At 40.7% G+C, this 27,613-nt stretch overlaps 1 protein-coding gene across 6 annotated transcripts; it reads left to right on the top strand.

The window, feature by feature from the left end:
• The first annotated feature begins 430 nt into the window (after positions 1-430).
• Positions 431-20,196, top strand: LOC129758324 (E3 ubiquitin-protein ligase hyd-like). Of its 6 annotated transcripts, none has more exons than XM_055755806.1 (16): positions 431-934; positions 6,837-7,541; positions 7,969-8,369; positions 8,571-9,612; positions 9,679-12,202; positions 12,284-12,761; positions 12,821-13,305; positions 13,361-13,559; positions 13,976-14,080; positions 14,701-15,948; positions 16,022-16,203; positions 16,620-17,977; positions 18,046-18,252; positions 18,314-18,461; positions 18,532-18,762; positions 18,824-20,196. In XM_055755806.1, exons 1-16 carry the CDS (start codon positions 873-875, stop codon positions 19,034-19,036), a joined length of 9,588 nt encoding a protein of 3,195 aa, XP_055611781.1. In that variant the 5' UTR covers positions 431-872; the 3' UTR covers positions 19,037-20,196. The 6 variants fall into 6 exon arrangements, with proteins under 6 accessions (XP_055611781.1, XP_055611782.1, XP_055611783.1 ...); XM_055755807.1 differs by having other exon boundaries at positions 7,954-8,369; positions 8,592-9,612; XM_055755808.1 differs by having other exon boundaries at positions 7,954-8,369; positions 12,848-13,305.
• Positions 20,197-27,613: the final 7,417 nt, after the last annotated feature.

The following is a 27,613-nucleotide window of genomic DNA, read 5'->3' as shown; positions in this document are numbered from 1 at the left end:
TTGGCATAACGGCATAATATTACGGCATAATGAGTCTCGGAAGCCGAAACCCGACGGGCGAAAAAAAATTAATTTTTTTTTTTGAATAAAATGTGTATGCACATCATTTGGACTTTTGTTATTCAGCAAAACAACAAATCCATCATTTGTCTGAAAAATAATATAGGTTTTTACTATTCTAGCATGGAAAAAGCGGCCAAAAACCGCTTCAGAATTATTCGCGCATTCTGAGTAACCATGGCTCAGTTGTCGCGAAAAGGGCTGTTAGTCAGTTCTGAGTAAAAGCCGTTTAGTCAGAACTGAGTAGGTGCGGTTTTGGCGACAACTGAGTAGCCGTCACTCTGAACTGAGTAGCTGAAAGTTAGCGAGAAGGATTTCTCTCCGTGTCTGTCATCATTTTCGTTTCGAACTTCCATTCGTTTCGTTCGAGTTTCGGTACACGGACAGACAGTGCTTTTATTGGTGAACGCATGCTGCGATAGTGGGGAAAATTTAATTCGTCACAGGGAAAATTGCCATCGATAGTGAATCTAATTAGGAAAATTGTGACACGAAATGTCTAAATTATTTTTGGACTAGCTAGCAGTGCCACTAGGTTCATTGTTTCGAGTGGAAAAGCAAAACGTGTTCTGGGCTGCACGAGTTTCTTGAAAGATCGACCAGAAGTTAATCACCCAACCAGTACAGGTTACACGGAAAATTGTTGCTGTGTATATGAGAAACTGTCTCAGTGTGCGTGCAAGACGGCTGACGACGACGTTTTGTGAAGTCAGGACCGAAGCAAACGGGAAAAAGAGGATTAAAAATTTGCCTTCTGGAAGTGTGAATCGTCTGCTGAGTGGAAAAATCGCCGTATTTCATGTAATTGGACCATGTCGACGCTGCACTTCGTGGTACATCCGCTTCCGGGTACGGAGGACCAGCTGAACGACAGGTAAACATCAGAACACTGTTACAGGGCTCGCTATTTGAAACGTTACCGAATCGCAAATCGAATGGCCAGAAAAAGTAAGATGGCAGCCAGCCCAGCACACACTGAAAATTTTCATTGAAACCTCTACCTCCGAGCTGCTCGCGAACGACGAAGGACGGAGAACTGTTTTGATGGCAGACGGAGACGATGGAGCGCTAGCGCTACTCGTTCATTTTTCATTTTCTTTAGCACAAAAATGGCTGAAACCTTTTTTTCTTGTTCTGTAACAGCCGTGCTTGTTTATTATTCATACGAGTACGTTAATCAGCTTAGGGTTTTTGGAAATCAATGATTTAAGGAAAATCGAACATTTAACTCTGATAGGTAAAGATTAAAAAATAATTTTCTAAATGGCCGACTTTAAAATATTAAAAAATAAATCATGACGTAGGTAATGAAATTTATTCGTATGAATTCTTGCTCGTTACTGTAATTTGTAATTTATTACTGTTATAATTGATCAATCAATAAATTTATGGATTTGTTGATTAGGATAAAAAAGCAATATAAATTCATTATCTATATCGATCTACCTGTTTTCTGTTTGGAAGAAAAACTGGAATAAACTTGACAGGTTGTACTAAAGCGAAACATTTTTGGAAAAGAAATTCAATGTTGTGTAATTCCACCGAACAAAAGTGAATCACGAAATTCATGATATGCAAACATTACTCATGAGAACATTACATTAAACATGAGAAGATTGATAGTGATGTTCGATTTTTTTTTTGTAATAAATTAATTATACGGACGTAATCTATGCATATAACTCTTCCTTGATAATTTATATCAGGTCCTGGTACTAAACGTTATGGCATAAATTCGCATCATTCGCCATTATGTTATTTTACAGAAGGGTACATAAAAACATAGTCAGTCAAAGGGTACAGCACTACCATCAATAAAATCTCTTATTAAGTTTCTCTTTTTAGATTTAAAAACCACTTCACTCATAAATATACCTAATATTCAGAAATGCTTCATATACTGCATTGATTGCAAATAGTCATGTCAAAAAAATGTCTGTACCTAATCTTTTTTTTTAAATTCCAAATAATATAATGAATAACAACGTTCCATGAATAAAACAACCTGTACCATCATATTTTGGAAAGTTTTTCGGTCTATTATCTTTTTAGAAAGACTATAAATACCTTCAAATTAAATTAATGCTGAGTCAGAAACAGCAAAGTATCTTGGCTGCAAATATTTGATCAGAAAAATCAATTCAATATGACTTAAGCGTGTGCTACCAGGTACGCATATTTTTGAGCATAGATTTTATGAAAGTCCAAGTAGCAAGTAATAGCATGACAAAAACCTAAAAAATATGGCTTTGTAGCTGACTATTTTCCATGTTTTACAAAGAACAATTCAATAAGCTTCATGCGAAATTTAAAAAAAAAACAGTTTGATGGAATTTACCCATTAGGCTAAACTTAGCTTGTAAAAATTATGGAGATTTTTATTTTTAACTTTAATGATCTGTTTTATCTAGTCTAACTTTCGCAATTTCAATGAATGCTTATTTGGTCGAACACATTGTATAAATATTTGTAAAATTAACGTAAATTAGAGGAGCAATTTTGAAGCATTCTGTATAAATAGACATATGGGACAGCTTTGCGGGTATATTTTATATGGGACAGACATGACTTGGTATTTTTTCATATATGTTGAGAACAAAGTTATGAAAGTTTTTTTTTTTTTTTTTTTTTAACAATTCTTTATTTGAAACGGCTCATACCTTTAGGCTTTAAGGAGCCAAAATCGATTTTGTTGTTTACAATTGATTTCTTAACTTAACACTTTGTGAGAGGAGGAAGGAAGGTAGAAAAGGGAAATATGAAAATAAAAAAAGAAATTATAGACGAAGATCGATAGCTTTTAGAAAAAGGTAGATTTCGAACATGTAGTCCAAATCTAGCACAGCTAGTACATCTCTAACTGGAATATTAGGTGGTTTTCCTCGGGCCCTAAGGGAGTCTATTAAATTCGTTCTGGCGACAAGATGGACCTCACACGACCAAACAATATGCTCGATGTCATGGTAACCTTGGCCGCAACTACACAAATTGCTGCCAGCAATGTCAAAACGATAGAGTACCGCGTCTAAGGAACAATGATTGGACATGAGACGGGAAAATATACGAATAAAATCCCGACTCAAGTTCAATCTATTGAACCATGGTTTAAGGCTTACCTTTGGGATAATCGAGTGGAACCACCGACCCTTGTCATCCTCGTCCCATTTGCGCTGCCAGTTGACAAGAGAGTTCCCTCGTGCCAAGAAGTAGAATTCGTTGAAGACGATTTCACGTGGATACGTGTCGCCTTCCGTCGCCCCCACCTTTGCCAGAGAGTCTGCCTTCTCATTGCCCACTATCGAGCAATGCGAGGGAACCCAAAAAAATTATGAAAGTTTTTAGTCTAAATTGAAGAATTAAATGTATTTGAACGATTTTTGAGATAAACTGAAAAATGACGAAAATGCATATGGGACAGTCTTGCGAATAGCGGCAGTATACATGGAATTAACAGAATAATGTAATCAAAAGCAATCGCATTGAATCATCTGATCGCTATCATTAATTTACTTGAAAAATATCGCTTCTCGACCTAAAGGCTAAGATCAAAGTTTAGTTTAAAATTTACTTGATAAACTCATCAGCTTATCCGTTGCCCGTGGCGCAGAGGTTTTGTACTGGTGTACCACTTTAAAAAACGCTTTACATCTACACTGAGAAAATACATCGTATGAGGTTCATAAGAAAATCTTATGAAATTTCGTCATAAGAAAAAACATTGGAATTCATAAGACGTTTTTTGGGGGAGTATGACATTTGGTATAAAGTTATCGCGTGGCGGACGGGGCTAAGGGATCACCCCTAGCTTTCACGTAAACCTAGGAGGCCCCAGTAGACCTAGACTAATGTAATAAGGCCGCCGCTTCCGACGGCGGGTCGTCGGCCACCTCGGATTGGGGAGCCTCGGCGCCTTTATGCCAAAGGGCCTTTATGCCAAATGGCTTTTATGCCAAATGGATTTATGCTAAAAAGGCATTATGCCAAATGGCTTTATGCCAAATGTCATACTCCCGTTTTTTGGCTTTCATAACCGTCCGTCGTCTTATGAAATGATGTCAGTAGCGTTCTTACGATTTTCATAAGATGGTCTATGATTTTTTATAAGATAATTATATGAAAACGATCTTAAACGTCTTATGAATTTCAAAAGACACGCTTATGAATTATTATTTGGAATTCAACCTAAACACTATAAGGTTATTCTTTTCGTCAGCTCTCTCTTCACATTCTCACAGCCGTTTAAAAAAACTTCAAACTATTTCCAATGCACGATATTGTTAATAGAACTGAACACTGAAAAAAGTAACAAACATTTTTGGGCGACTGTGCGGGAATGAAAACAGAGAGCCAACAAAGAGAATAATGCTGGAATTCGGGCATCTGTTTAAAAATAAGCATTATTTTAATTGTACTTTCCTAAACTGAAAATAATTATTAAGTACCTATTGACAAATCACTGTCACATCTCTTTCGGTAGCTTTCTTGCTTTAGCTGCGCGGCACGCTTGGTTTTTTTTTCACAATGACATATCTTAAGCTTAGTCCACACTAGGAGACGGTTCGTCTCGAAACGGTCTCAGCGCTCCCATTTTATTCGGGAGACACTGAGACCGTCTCAGGTTTCCACCAACAACAACAGACAACAAAGTTCGTATCATAACAAAAATCGCAGTTCATGTTGCCTAGTGTGGACTAGGCTTTATGAGTTTCATAAGATCGCTTATGGAATGACATTAAGGAACGTATGGAAAACGATACTCATCGTATGAGTGTCATAAGCAATCTTATTAAATCATAAAAAAATGATAGAAAATCGTTTCATAAGACCGATCTTATGAAAATCATACGAGATTTTTTCCTCAGTGTAGGTTTCTCATAAACTTGTCAGAAAATTAGAAACAAGCAAGGTGTGTATATATTCAGGTGTTACCGAATATCAAATTCCCGATTCAGCCATTTTGGCTATGTAGGCTATGCAACTAAACGGAACTCATGAAGTTTGTTTACCAACAAACCACCGAAAAGCTGAGCTCTCTCAGTTAAAATTTTCACTTCCACTCTATCCATTGGAGCAAGTTTACTGGTGTTGGGAAAAAGTGGTAGAAATTTTGACATTTACGGTACATTTTGAAAATTTTGCCATGCAAAAACATTTTCAAGATCTGTGGCCTTCTAGTTTTTTTACAACACGTGTTGTATTTTCGCATGCTGTGATGCAAAAATAGCAATATTTCTATCACATATGGCTGAATTAGAAACAGTGTTGTAAAAAAAATACAACGCCCCAAGATCTTGAAAACATTTTTGCATGGTAAAATTTTCAAAATGTCAAAATTTCTACCACTTTTTCCCAACACCAGTGAACTTGCTCTTACTGAATAAATACATTTTTTTGTAAATGCTCTGTCTAATCACGGAAAATAATAAAAAGGTAAAATTTACCGAGACAGCAAAGGTGAATGCTCGCAAAAGCCAAAAAGGTAACTTCTACCTATTCGAGGTGAAACTCACCTCACAGCGAGGTAAAATATACCTGAAACGAAGAATGAAAAAAGGTACAATTCACCGAGAAAAAATGTGAATCCAAAAAAGGTAAATTTCACCTCGTAGCGAGGTGAAGTTCACCTGAATGGAGCTGAATCAAAAAGTATAATCCACCTAGAAAGAAAGGTAAATCCAAATAAGGTAAAACTTACCTCATAGCGAGGTGAAGTTGACCTGGATTGAGCTAAACAAAACGGTACAAATCATCTCGAAAAAAAGTAACTATTTGACGAATCCGTTTATTGAGGTTAAGCTGTTTTGCCGTTTAGGAACAAGTTCTGCTTCGTGCACAATATGTGAAACTCGGAACAAAATGGTAAGTGTTTTCTTAGATTTCATTTAGTTGTGCTGGTTCTCTTCATAATACTTTGCTTTTGTTTCAGATCGGCCCACAGAGCTTCGTGTTGTATTCCCGTCAGCCTTCAGATATTATTCCGGACAAGCCGGACCTGACAAGCTTGGCGAACAAAGGACTTGCCTCAACAATTTTTAAAGAACACGGTGATATATTTCAAAAATATATATTAGGTAACAGTCCCTATTTATTTCAAATAAATACCAATTTTTTCATGAATTGTGTTTTTTTTAAATTGATTATTATTGAAGAAACCAATCAAACAAACAAGCATTTACCTTTTAAATCAGTGAATGGGAAAACGGTATTATTTACTATTTTGCTAGGTGAATGAGAAAATGGTAAAATCTACCTTTTTGCAAGGTGAATTGAAAAAAGGTAAAATTTACCTTTTTGCTAGGTGAATGAAAAAAAGGTAAAATTTACCTCGAAAGAGGGGTGGAAAAAATTCACCCCGCAAAAAGGTAAATTTTACCTTTTTTTTATTTTCCGTGATTCTTTACAGGTAAGTATTGATACTAAGGCGACATTTTCTCATTTATCAAGCTTGTCTGTTAATGTGGACAGGTATGATGTTTAATGTGTAATTTAAGAATTTAATAGTTCCAATCCCCAAGCAATCTCTTTTTTAGTTCTTCCTGAACTGTTTCATTACTCATCGTTCCAAATTAAAAAAAAAATGAAAAACAAGTTTTCATTCCAGATTAAACATATCCTATCTTTCTTTTTTTGTTCTTTGTTTTATGACAAATAAGGTTTCAGTGAAAGCATCGGCTGCTCGAAAGTTGCGCTGTTGCTTCTAGAGTTAATTTGTACATCCAAGCGTTTTGGCAAACACGTAAATTTAAATGAAAAATTCTTCTCCCTCCTCTCCACAGAATCCGTGAGGTGGCAGATAAAATCAACAAATATGGAGTTCAAACGCTTCCTGCCCTACAGTCGCTCAAAGTTCCAGTCAAACAGATTGTGGTCGGCCCAGCTCACCTCGGGGTGCTGTTGGAAGATGGTCGGGCCTTCCGAGTTGCGTTCTCGATTATACCGGAACGGCTGGACCTGAGCAAGCAGGACCCGAACAAGGCCAGTGGCAGTACCGGAACCACGGCCAGTCAATCAAATAACAATTCGAAAAATTCACCAGCCTCCAGGCAATGCCGCTCGCGGGCCCGTATTATGCGTACTAGCAGCTCCGTGCGTGGAGGCAGCAGCTCCCAAGGATCCGGCTCGCGTAGCACCGGTGTTATTATGGGAGGCAGTGGGTCCGGAAGCCGGTCGCTAGTATCAGTACCGGCTCCGTTCGTTCCGGAGGAATTGGTTACCCAGGCACAGGTTGTGCTGCAAGGGAAGAGTCGTAATTTGATTATCAGAGAATTACAACGAACCAATCTGGACGTGAATCTAGCGGTTAATAATTTACTTTCGCGTGACGATGAAGGTGGAGAAGATACCGAAGAAGGAAGTGACAATTACGTGGCAGAAGATTTGATTTCGCTTCTGGATGGAGGGTTCCATGCCGACAACAGTGTCATTATCGATGCCGAAGCAATGTTCTCGGAGGACATGTTTGGCTTCAGTAACATTCGGAAGTAAGTATACGACTGTTTCTTCGATGTTCGGAGTAGATGTTGCACATAGGGCGGTTAAGTTCGATGAACCCATTTTGTGTTGTTTATTCATAGTCCACATTTTTGGGCCAAGAAATTTATCAATACGATCTTTTACCACAATTTTACTTTGTAAATAGCCAAAGTTAGCAGGTGTAGGATTTAGATCTTATATATATATATTTCTATTTGAGACATTCAGAGATAGCGTTATGTTAGCGTTATGTTTGGTTGGTTTTTTACAGTTGATCTTTTCTTTAGTTCTCATTTGGTAGTTTTCTTTCCGGTGCGCAATCGTGTAATCAACTGTTGTAGTCCCTATATCATTTCATTATTTTCATTTCGCTTTCATTAACTAACACACGTATCAAATTGTTTCAATTTCTGAAACAAGTTTGATGTTATACAGTCGTGCTCGCAGCGAACGGAATCAGAACAGTTCTTCGTCGGCCGCTGCTGCCGGTAATAGTGCAGGCGGTACAGGAAGTGCTGCTGCCGGTGCGATCGGCTCAGGAGTCCCGAGTGGTTCTGCTGGGGGTGCAAATGACGTTGGATCGGGATCCAGCCGTCAGAGCAGTGCAAATGTTGCTACAGGAGTGAGTGTTTCAGCCGGGAGTGCCGGTGGTGTTCCAGTTGGCAGTGTAGGAGGATCGGCGGTCAACGCTGGTAATTCTGCTAGTGCCAGTGGAGCTGCTGCCGGTTTAAGTAGCGCTGATCGTGAAGGCTTTGGGCGTTGGCGCGATCGGCAATATTTTGGACCTCGACGCTGGTTCCAAAGTGGCCGTGAAGAAGGATGGGATAAAGAAAGCGGTAGGTATCGACTTCTTTCAGGTGGGGAATCGGAAAGGTTGATCGTGTGTGCAAAGAGTGGGCACTGATATTGAGCTAAGTTCAATAGTTTTCTTTCTCTGAATTTGAGACCGTCTCTACACAGCTCATTCGTGTACGATGTCCCCCATTACAAAATTTTCTTATTCAAGAACAACAAGAAAAATACTATATGCCTAATAGCCAAACTTTACTTCACTCTAGATCCGAAGAAAAAAGACTACAGCTCCGGATATCCTTTGTGGGTTTCTGACGAGTTAGAGGCATGGCCGGAGAAAGATCAGCCTATTCGTTTCACACAGATTGCGTCGTTGTATTCGGAGTTTATAGGAGTCACCAGTAAAGGAGAATTGCATCAGTGGCGTTGGGCGGATGTAGAACCTTACCGAAGTTGTGAATCAGCTAATATTTTCCACCCTAAGACAGTTCCCCTAAATTTGATGTATGAAAAAGTTACTCACATATCGGCAACATCAATACGTTGTTCGGTTTCCACGGAAAGTGGAAGAATTGCTACTTGGATGGACGAACTTTTGGGTTATGCTGGAGGCAAACTAGAACATGCAGCTACAAACTACCCTGAGTTTGCTTTGGATAAAATAGTTTCATTGCATACTTGTACGCTGTATACAGTAGCACGAACTGAAAGCGGGGAATTGTTCTGGTGGGGAGTTCTACCATTCGGGCAACGAAAACGTCTATGGGATAAATATAAAGCGAAAGCTAAAAAACCGGTTCGACCTAGCGTTAATACGCCGGAAGTGACTGTCGGTGCACAAGTGTGCATGAAAAATAGTCCAATGTATCAACATGGAGCTATTGGATTCACCATTTCGAATGGAATCCCTAAAGTTGGTCAACTGTTGAATGCTGCATGGGATCTTACCAATGTATGTCGCTTCAAACTCCTCTCGATGTCAACGCTTTCACAACAACTCGGTCTTGTATCAGCATCTGCCAATAACAATCCGGGAACAACAACACCGCAACCACTGGAATTGAAAGAAAAATCTACGAGTGGAAGCGGTGCTAGTAGTTCTAAGCAAAGTTCTTCTGGTAGTAACAAGGAAACTGCTGATCGTTTGGATATGCCACCACCTCCTTCGCCGGCTTCCAGTACATGCAGCGATACGGGCAGCGTCAGTAATTCTCACAAACGGCAGAAACGTGTGGCTCCGAAGGAGGATATGGACTCTAAGAAAGACGAAGAACAGTGGCTGCTAAAGTAAGTGCATTTTTTTTATTTACAGCGCTTAAGTTTGTTAATTTAACTTTGTTTTTACATTTGTAGAGATGTCATTTTTGTCGAAGATGTGCGGTCGGTTCCAATCGGAAGAGTTTTGAAGGTTGATGGTGACTACGCAGCGGTTAAATTTCCTTCATTGCTTTCAACGGGCAGCTCAAGCAATTCATCTACCGGTTCCGGAAGTAGCAGCAAGGACAAGTTCGACGATAGCATCGAAGCCTGGCAAGATTGCCGTTTGTTACGTAAAGACGATCTTCAGGTGATCAAATCGGCTACCACTTCTCGTGTTCCGGATTGCTTCCAAAAGATTCCTAGAAGAATCGTGTTGAATCCACATTTGCCGAATGGAGAATCTGGTTCTCAACTGCTAACTATTGCTGTTGATTCGAAGGGTATTCACGCCATCATGAAAACGGGAACCAAGCTGCATTATTGCTTGTTTAATTTGAACACCGGCCGTCAGGAACAGGATAGTGTTTTCCCGACCGATATTGCTTCATTTTTAGGCGCATCTGCTTCGAATGTATCACTCACCTGTGCTGGAGATTGTGCTGATAGTGTGCTGCTTCTACGAGATGGCAACAACACTATCTATCCCATGGGTAAGGACTGCGTTGACGCTATCAGAGACCCTAGTTGGCTGGATTTGCCTCCTATCAAGTGCATCGCTGCTGCTTCTCTGACGCTTCCCTCGGTTGGAGTTAACTTGAAATCCCAGGTGGCACTGGTAGTTCTAGCTCCAGAGCAACAAATGCTGATGTCAAGGATTCTACGGTGTGACATCGAAGGCGTACGTCATATGTTGAGCCAATTTGAAGGTGAAACGAAAAATCAATTGTTATCGGTAATAGCGGAGCACACAGATGGCAATAGAAATATCATCCACGCGTGCATTAGCATGTGTTCTCCTACATCTAATAAAGATTCGGATCACGATCCTCTAACACAAGGTGGTAGTTCAGGTTCGGGATCAAACGCCAACAGCGGTTCAGGTACTTCGGCAAATAATTCCGCTGGACTAGAGTGTATAAACGTGATTACTAATACCATGATGGGAAATCGCCCCGTTAGTATTCGAGAAATCATGCGCAGAAGTGTGAACCGTGAGATTGATGGGTCTAACTCGAACAGTGCTCCACTACCTCCTGGTAGTGATGAAGGTCCGGGCGGATCATTGCCCGTAGTCTACTGGCCACCAGAGTATGATCCAACTAGTGGAGATGAAGACAGTTTGAGTGGATTGAATGTTCCATCAACACATAAATCGCTAAATGAAACTTACATTTCTGACCCGAATGAACGTCGAGCAAATGCTTTACAAATAATTCAATTGCTTTGCGAAAGTCCGGTGTTGCAACCTTATCTGCGTCAGCTGTTAAGTGCTAAAGATGCCCAAGGACAAACTCCTTTCATGCTTTCAGTAACTTGTCGTGCTTATCAGGCTGGCATTATTGTGTTCAATGCTGTTCAAAAAATTTCCAATGGAGATTCAAGCATTCGCGATAGCATGATTTTCCCTCCTGGAAGTGCACCCGACCAGTCACCACTAGGCATACTTTGCTGCAATGACACCTGTTCGTTCACTTGGACCGGTGCAGATCATATTAATCAAGATATTTTCGAATGTCGCACATGTGGTCTCACCGGATCTCTGTGTTGTTGCACCGAGTGCGCCAAGGTTTGTCATAAAGGACACGACTGTAAACTTAAACGAACCTCGCCGACGGCATATTGTGATTGCTGGGAAAAGTGCAAGTGCAAAGCATTGATTGCTGGAAATCAAACTAAACGCTACGAATTGCTTTGCAAGATGGCAACCGATACAGATTTGGTTACAAGATTTAATTCCCGTGGGGAATCGATATTACTGTTCTTGATTCAAACCGTTGGACGTCAAATGGTAGAACAAAGACAGTATCGTGCGACTTCGCGTGTTCGAAACTCATCCGGCAATGCCAGAAAGACTCCGTCGCTGGAAGCCGACAGTGAAATGCCAGAACATGATTTGGAGCCGCCTCGTTTTGCTAGAAAGGCCCTTGATCGCCTCTTGAATGATTGGCCCGCAGTCCGATCGATGATCATGACCGGTTCCGAGCAAGAGAAACCTATTGTCCCGAATCCATCACAACCGTTTTATGACGATGATAATCAACAGATCTATTTGCAGTCGCAAAGTGGTACAACTTTGTTGGATAAATTCACCCATAGTTTAATAGTGCGCTGCAACAATGACCCGCTCGAGAAGCTCTTGGTAACGTTGGTTAATGAGTTACAAAACGAAACTATTTCCGGAAGGATGGAGGAGGCTCAGAAGGTCGCTAGAAGATTTGTTCGCTCAGTGGCTCGGGTGTTTGTTATCTTCAGCATCGAGCGTGTTCACAATCCGGAAAAGACACGCAATTCAACTACCCAAGCCAAACATCTTCAAGCGTATCGACGCGTTTTTACGACATTGTTTAAATTTGCCATTGAAGAATTGATCGAAATTTCTGATGCCCTGATTACGCCTGTTCGTTTGGGCGTAGTCAAACCAACCGCGCCATTCCAGTTGGGATCTAATAGCGTTGATGTAAGTAATCTATTTTCATGATTCATTCACATATGCAGTTTGAAATTGTTTTATATTTTATATCTATTCGAACAATTTTAGAGCACGGATGATTTGTTTTCGGTGGAACCATTGGCACCGCCGACGAATCGTACCACCACTATAGCGGACATTGTCACCGGAAGCAGTCGGGGAGAAGGTATCGAAACGGAAAGAAGTTCAAATTCAGGTTTTATGTCACGCATAAACCTCCGTTTACGAGATATCGAAGATAACAACGATACGGATGCAATGGTTCAAGACGACGGTGAAACATCGGAACAAGAGGAGATGTCGGAACGTGAGCAGCCGCCACCTCGTAGAAGTTCTGGTGCTCGTACAAATTCGAATCCAGTTGCAATTAATGCTAGTGAAGAGGAATCTCAGGATCCCTTGAGGAACGAGGAAGCTGCTCAAGGTGAAAGTGACACCGAGTTCAATTTCCACGAAGCAGAGACCGAATCGGATTCAGATGACAACCAAAGCACACAAGATGCCCAACGAAGCGTTCAAACTGGAGCGACTGCAGGGTCCGATACAGGTGAAGATTGAAAATATTTTGGTCATTTTGTGATAGTTAAAGTTTGCTACAACACACAGGTCTTGGAATGTTGTTCAACGACGAAGATGATTCTGGCGACTCGAGCCAACCAGATGATGAAGGTTCTGAGGATGGCGAAAGTGATGATCATTCACATGAGGACTTCAGTCTCGGTGATGAACAATTAGAACGTCGACAACCGTCCGGAGGTAATCAGCGAACAAATTTGGCTCCTCAGTCCATGCAATGGGCTATCCGTAGCCGTGAAACAACTGGTCCGGAAAGGGTTCGCCTCACAACGGGTGGCTCAAACCTAGTTTTCATCGACCCTAACGCTCTACGCAGAACAACTGCTGCAAGTGCCGCTGTAACAGCTGCTCAACAACAGGAATCACCTACAATGACTACAACCGCAGGTGCTTTGGCACGCGCTTTTGGCATTGTATTGCGCCAAATATCGGATTTGATCGGCATGTTGCCGACCAGCTTCACGGGTGCTTCATCAGCCTTGGACGTTACTCATCAGGAAGCGGTTCAATTACAAGTAATATTTACTTGAATTTAAATTTGCATCGATTTTAAGGATTCCATTTTTGCAGATGTATGTTGAAAAACGCCTAAAACCGACATGGGATTGGATTTTAACTGTTATGGAAGCTACTGAGGCTCAATTGCGTTTTGGTGCTTCTCTGACAGATTCTACCGACCCGACGCATCCGTTACATCCACTTAATACGCTCAGTGCATCAACCACCAATAATACACCAGCCACTACGGGAGGTGTCATGGGAGTTCTCGGTGAGTACCTGTTACTTTACCTTACGGTTATACTATCTATCCGCTTCAGTTGGTAGCTTTCTTATAATCCACATGCGGAAAGTTGTGCAACGTGTTACGCTAATTTTGGCCAAAAATAAGCATACAAAATTCTCGAACACTGTTTTTCTATATCGGTTTCAAAAACAAGTGCTTCGAATAAATAAGCGATGCAAACTTGATGCAACTATGCATTCATTGTTTAAGATTTCACTACATCAACACAATATATAATTGTCTTATCATCTGTGGGCCCATCATTGTCGATCTAAAACAACTTTTTAGTTTATTATTCCACAATAAAAACACATGTGATTATTGATTTTTGATTTGTTTCTTTTGCCGACCGCTTTGGTGTTGGTTTGTTTTCTTCTTTTTCTCTTATGTTTTATTTCCAGCAGGCAATCGAAACCGAACTACGGCCATCAGCACTCTCGGCGCAACCACCGCGCGCAGTCTCGGATTTAGCGAAAGTAGCAATAACGAGCGAAATTCGCGCGATGGTAGGTTTCAATGTACCTGTTATATAAACACCATTCATTAAACCCAGCTGATCCAAACTCAATTTGTTTGGGCGGGTCCCATTAGTTAGAAGGTCTATCCTTTCTTAATAGGATATACTATTTCTATCTGTTCTTCCTTCCGGGCTCCGATCTCATGATAGTTAAACTTTATTGTTTAAATCCTAATATAACTTTTTACGTACACTTTGGTACATTTATTTGTCCGGAATAATTTTGCGACTATCTACTTATGCTTGAAGTCTTAAAAACATGCCCAACAGTAGGGTTTTCTTCACATTTCTCTAAGTATAGTAGCGATTTACATTCAATTGAAAAGTTCATGTTTCAAAGTAATCGATATAATCATAAACGGTCTAAGTTAGAGTATGTTTCTTAATTCGTAACTGTATTCTTGCAAAAATTTCCTCACATATTTTTATATTTTCTTGTTTGGAAGTTTTGAATCGGCTTTTTTATGTCTTTTTCTAGAACTGGACACTGCAAAGTTGATGTGGAATGAAAAAAATTGTTAAGTTAAATTTCTCAAATGAATTTTAATAATGGGGTTTATGCATTAAAATGAAAATATTATTCAATATTCAAAACATTTTTTCTTCTAGGTGCCTCTTCTACTGATTCAACATCCAGCCGCAGGGATTTCTTGACGTACTGTTTATCTCTAATGAGAGCACACAACTCTGAGCATCGTGATTTTCTGCCAGTGTTGGATGTTACAGCACTGCGTCACGTAGCTTACGTTCTGGATGCTATTCTTTTCTATATGCGTGCTACTAACGATTGTGACATTGATCGAACCACAACCGGATCCAACGTATGGGACGATCAGGATGAAAATGAAAATGAAGAAACCGAAGAAGATATTTCGACAGCTATCGTAATGGATACTGATTCGGTTGACGAAGATCTTATGCGACCGTCGCTGGGAAGGCGACATTCATTTTTCCAACGGTCAGATTCCACACTTTGTTTGGGATGTCCGGCTCCAGATCCATTTAATACAGCCTTGGTCGATGCTTTGCCGCTGGCAGATCAACCACATTTACTACAGCCTAATGCCCGTCGTGAAGATCTTTTTGGAATGCCTAAGCGTCCAATTACGTTATCACCTAACACGCAACAACCGGGTGAGAGTAATGTTAATCTTGAAGTGCCTCCAGTTCGATTGAGCTTGTCTTCAAGTATCAGAAGGGATGAGGATACACCCATACCATCCAATGTGGAAACGGTCGCTATGGAAATCTACGATGAATCTTCTCAAGAAAATAAACCAAATACATCCGGTGGGACTGTTGAAATTTCCATCCCGGTTAGTATCTATCAAGATTCCAAACAACACAAAACTACGATAGTGGTCAATGAAAAGGGGGAACCTATAACCCCAATAAAAGAAATAACGGTCACTTCAGAAGTCGACCCAAAACCAGGACCTTCTGGTGAACAATCTCAATCGCCGAAACCTCCACCACCTCCACCGCCTGTAGCCGGACCCAGCGCTACGGGCGATGTCTATTACAAGAAAAATCGCCTGTTTTACAATAAATACAACGAAGAATCAGACGTTGACGTAGACGAAATTAGCATTAGTTCGGAGGAACCTCAGGATCTATCTCAATGTTCGTTGAAACTCGATGTGGATACGGACCAAGACCACGATGAATTATCGGAATCAGATTCAGAAGACTCCAGACAAATCATCAAGCGTCAAAAAATGGACGAATCTGTTGATCATGCCGAGGAATCAGTTGCCATGGGCCAACAGGAGTCTTCGACCTCAACCATTCGGCCACCAATAATCGTTACCCGTCGTAAGGTTTCCATCGAAGCTGCTCAACAGCAAGGAGTTGCTGGTAAGTTTAGCGCATGCGTTGAAAGGCTGGTTGAAAATTAATCAATGTTTTCATGTCTTCTCTATTTTATTAGTTGAAACAGCTGGTCCTTCGTCTGCTAACTCGATGATCGATCAACAAGGAACAATCACTTCATTTGTAACCTATACAACAACTGGAAATCAAGTAACAGTGGCTACTACAGGATCCGGTACAGTGATGACGGCAAGTGGGTCACCTGGCAAGAGTGTGATAGTTAGAGCTGGTCCATCGTCGGTGAGTTTTTCGAATAATTTCCAAACCGAGTTAATCATTAAGTTGATTGATGTAGTAATCACAAAACCTACTTATAATTGCTACAAATCATTGACGAATTATTTATATAAAATAATGGATATCAATTTTCATGTGGCAAAGTGAGCATATTGATACAGGGATATCTGGTAGTTTTCAGGATATTTCACTCACTACATGCTCGTAAATTAAATAAACGCTTTCTGATGACTTCAACAGATAGAGATACTTCTTTGGAGACAGATACGAAGTGAACAGTTGTGAAAAAAAAAACAAATTATTAATCTTGTTTATTATTTACCAGATATCAGTTTTGAAAGATGTTTGAATAGAATTAAAACTGATGCATTTATACCCCTTTGATATTTTTGATAACCCTCTTATTTGCTATTTTGCAGACCTTCTCACCATCAGCCAGTACCAGCACGGAAGTAATTCAGCATGCTGAAGCCATGGACCTTCAAGAGATCTCCGCTCACGTGACAGTCGAAACGACTCCTAACGTGCAACAAACGGTACAACCGGAATTGCCTCCACGTGGTATTTATTTGCGCTCAGGTAATCAAACATCGCTGAACTCGTCTATCCTGTCCGATATCCTACTCGGGCGATGGAGGTTGTCGTTGATAATGTTTGGACGGGTGTTTCTGGAAGACGTCGGCGGAGAACCAGGCAGTGTCATTTATGAACTGAACGGATTTCCAGTAAAAGAGGCTAAATTCAGACGATACATGGAAAAGCTACGCAATGCCCAACAGAAGGATCTCACTTTAGCTAAGATGGAACGAAACAGGGCAGCGCTGTTGACCCAGACTTTCAAGGAATTAAACACACAATACAACAATCGACGGCTTCAATCTCCATTAGCCTTTAGTCGGGTGAAAGTAACATTTAAAGATGAGCCAGGAGAAGGTTCCGGCGTAGCTAGAAGTTTCTACACGGCTATTGCCGAAGCTCTATTGGCAAATGAAAAGTTACCTAATCTGGACGCTGCACAAACGGGTTCGGCTAAGTACACATCAGTTCCTTTCAACAGTATGCTGCAAAGACACCGTGGCTCAAGTGGCACTAGCGGTGGTAGCTCGTCTGTGCAAGTTGGAGGAAGCAGTGGTAGCTCAAGTCGGGACTCCAATGCTCGTAGAGGATTATCCAGCAAACAACCGCTGTGGCGCCCAAATCGCGAGTCTCGAAAAACACTCAATTATGACGCTAGACCATTCCGACCGGCAAGCGAACAAGGACAAAGTGCATCCGGAAGCGGTAACGTTGGTGGAAACAACAGTCCTCCATATTTGCATCTAAATGATGGATTACCAGTTCATCAGCAACAACTCGGAGAACGTCTTTATCCAAAGGTACAGGCACTTTATCCAAACAATGCTCCCAAAATCACGGGAATGTTGTTAGATCTACCAGCGACACAAATTTTGATGCTGTTGGCTTCTGAAGAAAGTCTCAGACAAAAAGCAAATGAGGCACTCGAAATTATTCTCAGCAGACAAAGGATAGAAATCGATAGTCTAGTGGCGGCGGGTGTTTCCGGATCTTCTTCGGCGGGATCATCCAACAATGTGGCTGGCGATCAACAGGTCGGTGGAGGATCCGGCATCTCGAAGAAAAGTGGTCCTGTTCTGATTTTGGAAGATTGCCAGCTAGATGCACCATTGTTTTATTCGCCCGGAAAACGCGGATTCTACAGTCCACGTCAGGGGTACCCTTCAAGCGAACGTCTAAACGCATTTAGAAACGTTGGAAGGTAGATTTATTAATGTCTTCAAAAAGAGATCTTACTGACTCATGATCTTTCTCATTTCACCTTTGCAGATTGATTGGTTTATGTCTGTTGCAAAACGAGTTGTTCCCGTTATTCTTGCAGAGACATGTGCTGAAGTACATCTTGAGCCGACAGGTTCGATTCCACGATCTAGCCTTTTTCGATCCCGTAGTATACGACTCGCTACGACAGCTTGTAAAAGATTCACAAACAAAAAGCGGAATAACGATTTTACAAAGCATGGAACTGAATTTTGTGTAAGACTACAAATATTGTTGAAAAAGCATTTCTCTTATTTAATTCGTTTTGTTATTTTAGAATTGATTTGATCCCAGAAGAAGGTTCCGGTACGGTGGAGCTAGTTTCTGGAGGTAGAGACATTCAAGTGAATGAAACGAATGTTTTCGATTATGTGCGTAAATATGCCGAATATCGGATGGTGAAAACTCAGGAAAAAGCATTGGACGTAAGTTGAACGATTTCTTTTTTTTTCTCAAATTGACAGTTAACATAAAAATTAATAATTCTTCTCCCAGGCAATGCGCTCCGGAGTGTTTGACGTGCTGCCGGATACGGCTCTCGATCAGTTGACAGCAGAGGATCTACGCTTGCTGTTGAATGGTGTTGGCGATATTCATGTGGGCACGCTTATTTCATACACTTCTTTTAACGATGAATCTAATGAAAGCAGTGATAAACTGTTGAAGTTCAAACGATGGCTTTGGAGTGTGGTGGAAAAAATGAGTAACCTAGAGCGGCAAGATTTGGTACTTTGCGAAATGTTACAAATTTGATCTGGAAATATTTATAGAAGTGTTTGCATTACAGGTTTACTTCTGGACCGGATCACCAGCCTTGCCGGCATCGGAAGAAGGTTTCCAACCTATGCCATCTGTAACGATTCGTCCAGCAGATGACGCCCATCTTCCTACGGCAAACACTTGCATCTCACGGCTGTACATCCCATTGTATTCTAGCAAAGCTGTTCTTCGGCATAAGCTTTTGCTGGCCATTAAAACGAAAAACTTCGGATTCGTTTAAAAGAGAAGAACGGCATTCATCCGAGAATACGTCAAAACCAGACCAGTGATTCAATGCAAACAAAGTAAACACAAGAAGTATGCACACAATGGATTCAATTTTTTTTGATGAATATTCATTCCGCTCTTTGTGTATGTATATAATTAGTTTATCAGAGTTTGGCATTAAAATCCTTCATGAATTTTAAATGCAATTGATTCTAAATTTTCGAATAAAGTGTTTTCGAATCTGGTGGCAGTACACGAACGACACACTTTCGATATTCGGCAGTATGATGATGAAACGTTAAAAGCAAAATAAGAAATGAAAGAATAAATTTGTGTGAAAGAAGAAAGTACACAAGCAAAACAAAAATCAGATATGCAGCGGTTCCCACGGTTTGCTCTTTCCAATCGGACAAGAAACCATTGGTTCTAGCGTTTGAATGTGATGATATCATTTATATATCCCATATAAATGCAACTTTAAATAAATTTATATATATATTTATCATATACAAGGATAAAGCGATCGTAATACTAGGATATAGAAAGCAAAGCAGTGGAAACAACTACAGAAACCGACGATAAAAAAAATTAACTACACGAAACAGTTAGATAGCATTAGAAGAGGTAAACAGTTCTAAAACTGAGGAGGGCGTGTCGAAATTTTATTCATCCCATAATTACGTGGACCGATTTTCTAAACTCAAAAGGGTAGTTCAATCTTCAACGCAGCATAAGAATTGGATTGATTGGTCATCGGTGGTTCAAATCGAATGCGTAATGCAGACAACAACGGTCATTAGGATAATTCATTAATATTTTAGTTGCTGTGGATTAGCACGAATTTCGTTATTATTATTTTTTTCTTCAATCCGTTTTGTTGTACTGCTCTTGTTTCTAATAAGTAATTTATGTTTCAATTTTCAAAGTTTCCTCTTGTTTTGTTTTGAATTAAAGTTAGCATAAATCAAATTCTATTGAGCTCAATTTTAGTATTTAAAACAATTGAAAACAAACTACACACAATCGAGCAGGAAACATATTTGTATTAACGGTCCATGATATTTGAACTAATTCAGCCTTTACTATAAATAATTCTATAAAACGCGCTGGAGTAAACTGAACTATTCATTTGTAATTTCAAGGAAATAAATTCTACTTACATGTAAAAGTAAATTACACATCTTGTTTTCAGAAGAAAGGAAAGGAAAGAAAAATCCCATCAAGAGTTTAGCAAAAACATTCGTCTCGCATCACTCGAGGAAGACGGTAGTGTTTTTTCCGCTAGTGTATCGCGAAACAAGTTCGATAAATCAGTTTGGTTGCCATCTAAATCTGTTACCGGACAAATCCGGAGTGAAGTGCCGTTACCAGGTAACAAAATTATTGTTCGCGTTATCAAAATCAGTGACGAGTGGTAAGGATCCCCCCTTTCGAGAGGATCTTTCCGAAGGGAATGTTTCCGAGAAATTAGTCCTCGGAAATGAGGACCATCCGTAACACCTATGTATATATCAGATACCGAAGATATCCCCTCTCTTTCTCGCCAACCCCGTGCATTATCTATTTCGCCGGTACCCTTCATATTCGGCAAAACCCCTTCCCCCTCAAATAACGAGATTTCTTCACCAACCCGAAGCTTGCCACAATTAAACTGTACTCCTGTAAAATTACAAAAAGCTACCCCTTCTCCCTCAAGTAATAATGAAGGGACCAAATCTACCCCTCGCCTTCGGGTTTACCAGAATGAATCGACGGGACCTTGGGTAGTCTATTTCCGGTCCAAATCGAAACCTCTAAATATCATTTCAATTTCCCGAGACCTCGACCGATCGTACTCTTCCGTAGTCAGCTACCAGCCGATGAGTCGGAACAAAATGCGCGTTGTTGTTGGTAGCTTGAAGGAAGCAAACGCCATTGCTTGTGACGAGAGGTTTACGATCGAGTACCGCGTTTTCGTTCCCGCTCGTGACGTGGAAATCGACGGAATGGTAACCGAAGAGGGTTGGACCGTCGATGACCTAATGGAATTAGGGGTTGGCCGATTCAAGGATCCTGCTCTTCCAACGGTCAAGGTGTTGGACGCGCGTCAACTAAAATCAGCATCAGGCGAGGGGGGAAAACAGAAGTTTTCCCTGTCGAACTCTTTTCGGGTTACCTGTTCCGGCACTGCACTTCCTGATTACGTTGCGATCGGGAAGGTTCGTCTACCTGTGAGACTTTATGTGCCTTCGGTCATGCTCTGCCAGAAGTGCAAGCAGTTGGATCATACGGCCGCCTACTGTTGCAATCAGGCACGCTGCTCTAAGTGCGGGGAGAAGCATGAGGAAGCTTCGTGTACAATACAAGCAGCAAGCAGGTGCTTGTATTGCACTGGTGAAGCCTCCCATGCTCTCTCGGTGTGTCCAAAGTACATATCGCGCCGGGAAAAAATCAATCAAATTGTGTAAAAATGTCCTATACTGCCCCTACTTTCATAACAGTCCCATATGCAAAAACAAGCAAGCGAGAAAATCAGCTTTTTCTGTTTTGTAATATATTTTGAAATTGTGACCACAACTTTTAGCATAAACGAAAAACATTTGATGGAATGTGTTCTAGGTTGTCATAATAAATCGTAAGACCTGAAATTTTCGAAATTGGGATATTGGTAAGGTCGGGCGCACCATTTTTTTCGTTATGGGACTGTTATGCGAGCATATTTCAAACCTGTTTTAAATCTACTCGCATAACAGTCCCATACAGAATATGTTTTTCTCATCAAGCTTCTTTCTAAGACTTTTATTTGATAATTTTTGAACCTTTAAATACAATTTTCATTAAAAGAAACATACTTTTGGAAAAATATCGTGAATTCCGCATTGTAAGTTGAATCTTTTTACGATTTTTGATTGCATCTGATAGTTTTTCGCTTAGGAAGACATTCCTTCCTTTTTACTGACCTTCGAACAAAAGTGGGGTGCATAATTCGACATCAAGTGAGTTAAATATTTTTTAAATGTTTCAAAACAATAAACCAAAGACTATTTCGCCGAAAGAAGCATTGAAAAGTAACAAAATCCGTGGTATTTCACATATGGGACTGTTATGCGGGTATATTCCACATGGGACAGCCACAAGTTAATATATTTTTCGAAATTTCTAGAACAAAATCTCTTTTTTTATTGTCTTATATTGAAGCTCTATGTTCAAAATGACGAACTGTCAGGTTAGATGAAAAATGACGAAATTTCATATGGGACTGTTATGCGAGTAGGGGCAGTATAGAGATATGGTTTTGAAGTCTTTGCCAATCGTCTCAGAGAACCAGTTTGACCTTCTAAGTGACCATGAAACCGGAGGGGAGGACCCATGTGAAGGAACATCAACTGGGCCATTTTCAAAAAATAATTTTTCACAGGCTTCAAAAAGGAAACGCATCACTAAAACACAAAACAGAGTAGCTGCCAGCAAACTTAATACTAAAAGAAATCCTCAAAGTGGAAATAGTGATTCTACCCCTCCTATTCAAAGTCCTCCGGGTTTTAATCCGTCCCCGAAGGACTTTCCTCCACTTTCTGGAAAGTCAAAACCCCAGGCATTCGGCTGATGGTAAGATAATTTCATCTCGGAAATTGTTGCATTCATCCTGGACTTTTTCAGTGTACCAATAGGATGGAGGACTATGATAAATATGTTTGTACCCCTTTTGAGAGAATTTTTGAAAAAGAAAGCTCTCACTATGACCCTCATCGCAGAAGCAATTTCTTTCGATGGATAATTCATCCAATGAGGGGAGAGAAATTGTTTTGGTATTGCAATGGAACTGCAGAAGTATTTTACCAAAATTGGACCCATTTAAAATATTGGTACACAATTTGAATTGTGATGTGTTCGCCTTATGCGAAACTCTCCAAACGTAGATTTTCCCTTCCACAGCCACAAGATAATTCGCCTGGATCGAGATGGACAAAGATGGGGTGGGGTAGCTCACGTGATGATGATCGTGCTAACATTATTTATGAGCTGTGCGACGACTTCAACATGGCTGTCTTAAACAATGGGGAAGTGACTCGAATTGATGGATCCCAATCACAGCATAGTATTTTAGACCTTTCTTTAGCTTCTTCCTCTTTGAGCTTGGATTGTACGTGGAAGGTAATCCAAGACCCTCAGGGAAGCGATTATTTGCCTATCCATATTTCTATCACCAGTGGTCGTAGTCCACCCGAAGAGATCAATATTCCTTATGACCTCACAAAGAATATTGATTGGAAAAAGTATGCATCGGGTGTAAGCGACGCCATCGACTTAACGGACGAACTGCCTCCGGAGGCAGAGTACAGTTTCATCTCCGAGAATTGCATGCGGCCCGCGAACCCCCAGTTTGACATGCCTGGTCTTCCCCAAGGCTCATGTTTAAGCCCCCTGCTATACAACTTTTATGTCACAAAATTGCTAGCTACGACAGCTTACGGATGACTGTGTTGTTCACATCACAGGTAAAACAGGCACTCAAATAAAACCTCCGTTACAATAAACTCTAAATAATTTATCACATTGGGCCAGGAATCTAGGCATCCAGTTTTCGCCAAATAAAACCGAGTTAGTAGTTTTTTCAAGGAAGAATTCCCCTCCTCAAATAGAGCTCCTTATGATGAGTAGAACTCTAACTCAATCACTTAGTTTTAAATATTTGGGTGTCTGGTTCGACTCTAAATGCCTCTGGGGAAAACATATTAGGTATTTACTTGACTCAAAAATGCCAAAAGAGAATCAATTTCCTTCGAAGGATTACTGGAACCTGGTGGGGTGCTCATCCACAGGACCTCATCAGGTTATACCAAACAACGATACTGTCGGTTATAGAATACGGAAGCTTTTGCTTTGGGTCCGCCGCGCAAACCCACTTGATTAAACTAGAACGAATACAGTATTCGTTGTTTGCGTATTGCCATGGGCTGTATGCAATCGACACATACGATGAGTCTCGAAGTACTGGCGGGAGTAATGCCGTTGAAAAATCGGTTCTTCGATTTATCGCTACGTTTCCTAATTCGAAGTGAAACTATGAATCCTTTGGTGATAGAAAATTTGGAAAGGCTTATGAATATTAATCCGCAAGTAAAATATGTAAACAATTATCATACTTTTAGTCAATTAGAAATAAATCCTTCTTTATTAAATTCGGACACGAGTCACTTTTACCCGATTAGCAGTTCCCTGATAAGATTCGATCTGTCCATGACCGCTGACATCCGTGGAATTCCAGATCACGTCCGACCCAACATCATTCCTTCAATCTTTGCTTCAAAAGTACGTGGAATTGATCCTATAAAAATGTTCTTTACTGATGGTTCTAGAATCGACAACGCGACAGGCTTCGCAGTGTATAATGAGGGCTTTAAAGCTTCGTTCAAGCTTCGAGAGCCATGCTCCGTTTACACTGCTGAGCTAGCCGCTATTTACTGCACCTTGGAACACATCCGCATACTGCCCGTAGACCACTATTTCATCTACTCGGAGAGCCTCAGCTCCGTTGAGGCTATTCGATCGATGAAACTGATGAAGCGCTCTTCCCATTTTTTGCTGGAAATTTCAGGGATATTGGGCGCTTTGATCGAAAATTCGTACAGGATTACCTTAGCTTGGATCCCGTCTCATTGTCTTATACAAGGCAATGAGAAGGCGGACTCATTGGCTAAGGTGGGCGCGTTACAAGGTGAAATCTTTGAGAGGATAATAACCTACAATGAATACTTTGCAATACCTCGCACTTTAGCGATTAACGCTTGGCAGTCTAGCTGGGATAATGGCACAATGGGACGTTGGCTCCATTCGATTATCCCTAAGGTTCCGACGAAGGCATGGTTAAAGCGTTTTAACTTGAGTCGCGACTTCATTCGCGTGATTTCTCGGCTCATGTCAAATCACTGCCGGCTTGACGCGCACTTGTTTCGTATTAATCTCGCTGCAATCAATGTTTGCGTTTGTGGGGATGGCCACGACATCGATCATGTTGTATGGACGTGTGAAAGGTACACAGAAAATTTTTTTGACTATTACGTGTCACTGAAAACTGCAACCTTTAAAATAAATCACCTGTAACTAACAAAACCTGTAATTTTAAATTGCTTTCCTTGAAAGTTAACGAAGATTCATTTACTATTACAGCAAATGTCCTGTAAAAAAGTTGTACACTAAAAATTAAATGTCACGTAATCATGTTTTCGGCCTGTAAAATTACGGTAAATATCCTGCTCCTTTTTTGTTACAGGACATTTGCGTAATTTTATAGGAAATAATTTTTGCTGTGTATGGTCAAACGAGGGCTTGGCTACTGGATGCCCTTAGGGCCCGAGGTAGATTACCTGGTGTTCCAATTCGAGACATTCTGGCAAACTTAGATTTTGAATATTTGTTCCCTATTTACAAATATCTCAAACTGTCTGACTTGGTCGTTTAGTCCGCTTACCCACGTAAACTCTTCCCTTGTGTGTTCTTCTTTAATGTCTGTTTTTTTTATTTATTAGTACCACCTCTCATCCAACGGGTTCGACACATTCCTGAAGAAGGCTGGCCAGAAGGTCGGAAACCGATACCAAACTTGCCGCTTCGATAGGCGTGTTGATGTCGGTTTAAAAGTCCCTTTACTTCTAATTCGGTGATAAATCGTCTGTTAACCATGCGGTCTAGGACTTTTCCAAGGCAGTCAAGAAGGGAAATTGGGCGAAAATTTTCCACCTGTCTACTGTTAGCTTTACCTGGTGCTTTTGGGATAGGAACGATCAAACTAGTTTTCCATTGCTGAGGTATTATGCCAGTCTGCCAGATATTGTTATATATATCGAGGAGGATGAGTTTAGCTGTGATAGGTAAGTTCTTAAGAAGAGGATATCCGATTTGGTCAGGACCAGCAGATTTCCCATGGCTTTTGTTCAGGGCCCAATTTAATTCGGAAAAATTGAAGGAGTCGTTATAGCGAGAACTGTCTGTGACATCAAAGCTGAGTTCGGTGGCTTCAGCTGAGGCTTTTAGCTTTTGGAACTGTTGTGAGTATCCACTGGTGGCAGATGTTTCGTAAAAGTATTTAGCAAAACACTCAGAGAGGTAGAAACTGGAATACACCTAGGTTTTTTTTTACACGGTTTTTTTTTTACGCGGTTTTTTTTTACACGGCTTTTTTTACACGGTTTTCGCGAATTAACACGGTTTTTGAGAGAAGTCCTAAGTCCTTTTCAAAGGAAAACACTTAGAATCTTTTTGAAGTTGGGAAAATCTTATCTCTTAGACTAAGAACATGATACATGAGACCTAAGACCTGGGACCTGAGACCTGAAACCTGAGACTTGAGACCTGAGACCTGAGACCTGAGACCTGAGACATGAGACATGAGACATGAGACCTGAGACATGAAACATTAGAAATTAGACATGGAGACATGGAAGCTGAGACAAGGGAAATTAGACTTGAGACCTCAGCATGAGACATGAGACCTGAGACCTGAGACCTGAGGCATGAGACAAGAGCCATGAAACATGAGACTTTAGACCTGAGAAATGGGACATGAGACATGAGGCATGAGACATAAGACATGAGACCTGAGGCAAGAGACAAGGGCCATGAAACATGAGACCTGAGACCTGAGACATGAGACTTTGGACCTGAGACCAGAGACAAGCTACTAGAATTAGTACCGCGAGAAACAAGTTTAGCTCCGATTTCTACATGCGACCCCTCTAATGAAAGGTTTTGACTTGTAGATGACGAAAAATAGTGTCGCGACTTCGCTAGTACAAGCTACTAGGATTAGTACCGCGAGAAATTAGTTAAGCTCCGATTTCAACTTGCGACCCCTCTAGTAGAAGGGGTTGACTTGTAGGTGATGAAAAATAGTGTCGCGACTTCGCTAGTACGAGCTACTAGTGTTAGTACCGCGAAAAATTAGTTTAGCTCCGATTTCAACTTTCGACCCCTCTAGTGAAAGGGTTTGACTTGTAGTTGACGAAAAATAGTGTCGCGACTTCGCTAGTACAAGCTACTAGTGTTAGTACCGCGAGAAACTAGTTAAGCTCCGATTTAGACTTGCGACCCCTCTAAAGAAAAGGGTTTGACTTGTAGATGACGAAAAATAGTGTCGCGACTTCGCTAGTCCAAGCTACTAGTGTTAGTACCACGAGAAATTAGTTTAGCTCCGATTTCAACTTTCGACCGGTCAAATGAAAGGGTTTGACTTGAATTTGACGAAAAATAGTGTCGTGACTTCGCTAGTACAAGCTACTAGGATTAGAACCGCGAGAAATTAGTTAAGCTCCGATTTCAACTTGCGACCCCTCTAGTAAAAGGGTTTGACTTGTAGATGACAAAAAATAGTGTCGCGAGTTAGCTAGTACAAGCTACTAGTGTTAGTACCACGAGAAATTAGTTTAGCTCCGATTTCAATTTTCGACCGGTCAAATGAAAGGGTATGACATTTAGGTGATGAAAAATAGCGTCGCAAGTTCGCTAGTACAAGCTACTAGGGTTATTACCGGTAGAAAGAAGTTTCATTTCCGATTTCAATCTGCGACCAATCAAGTTAAAGTGTTTGAAGCAAACAGAACTCAAGGTTAGT

This window comes from Uranotaenia lowii, chromosome 3 (genome assembly GCF_029784155.1).
Source record: "Uranotaenia lowii strain MFRU-FL chromosome 3, ASM2978415v1, whole genome shotgun sequence".
NCBI classification, from domain to species: Eukaryota; Metazoa; Arthropoda; class Insecta; order Diptera; family Culicidae; genus Uranotaenia; species Uranotaenia lowii.
This window is presented reverse-complemented; position numbering and strand designations above follow the sequence as displayed.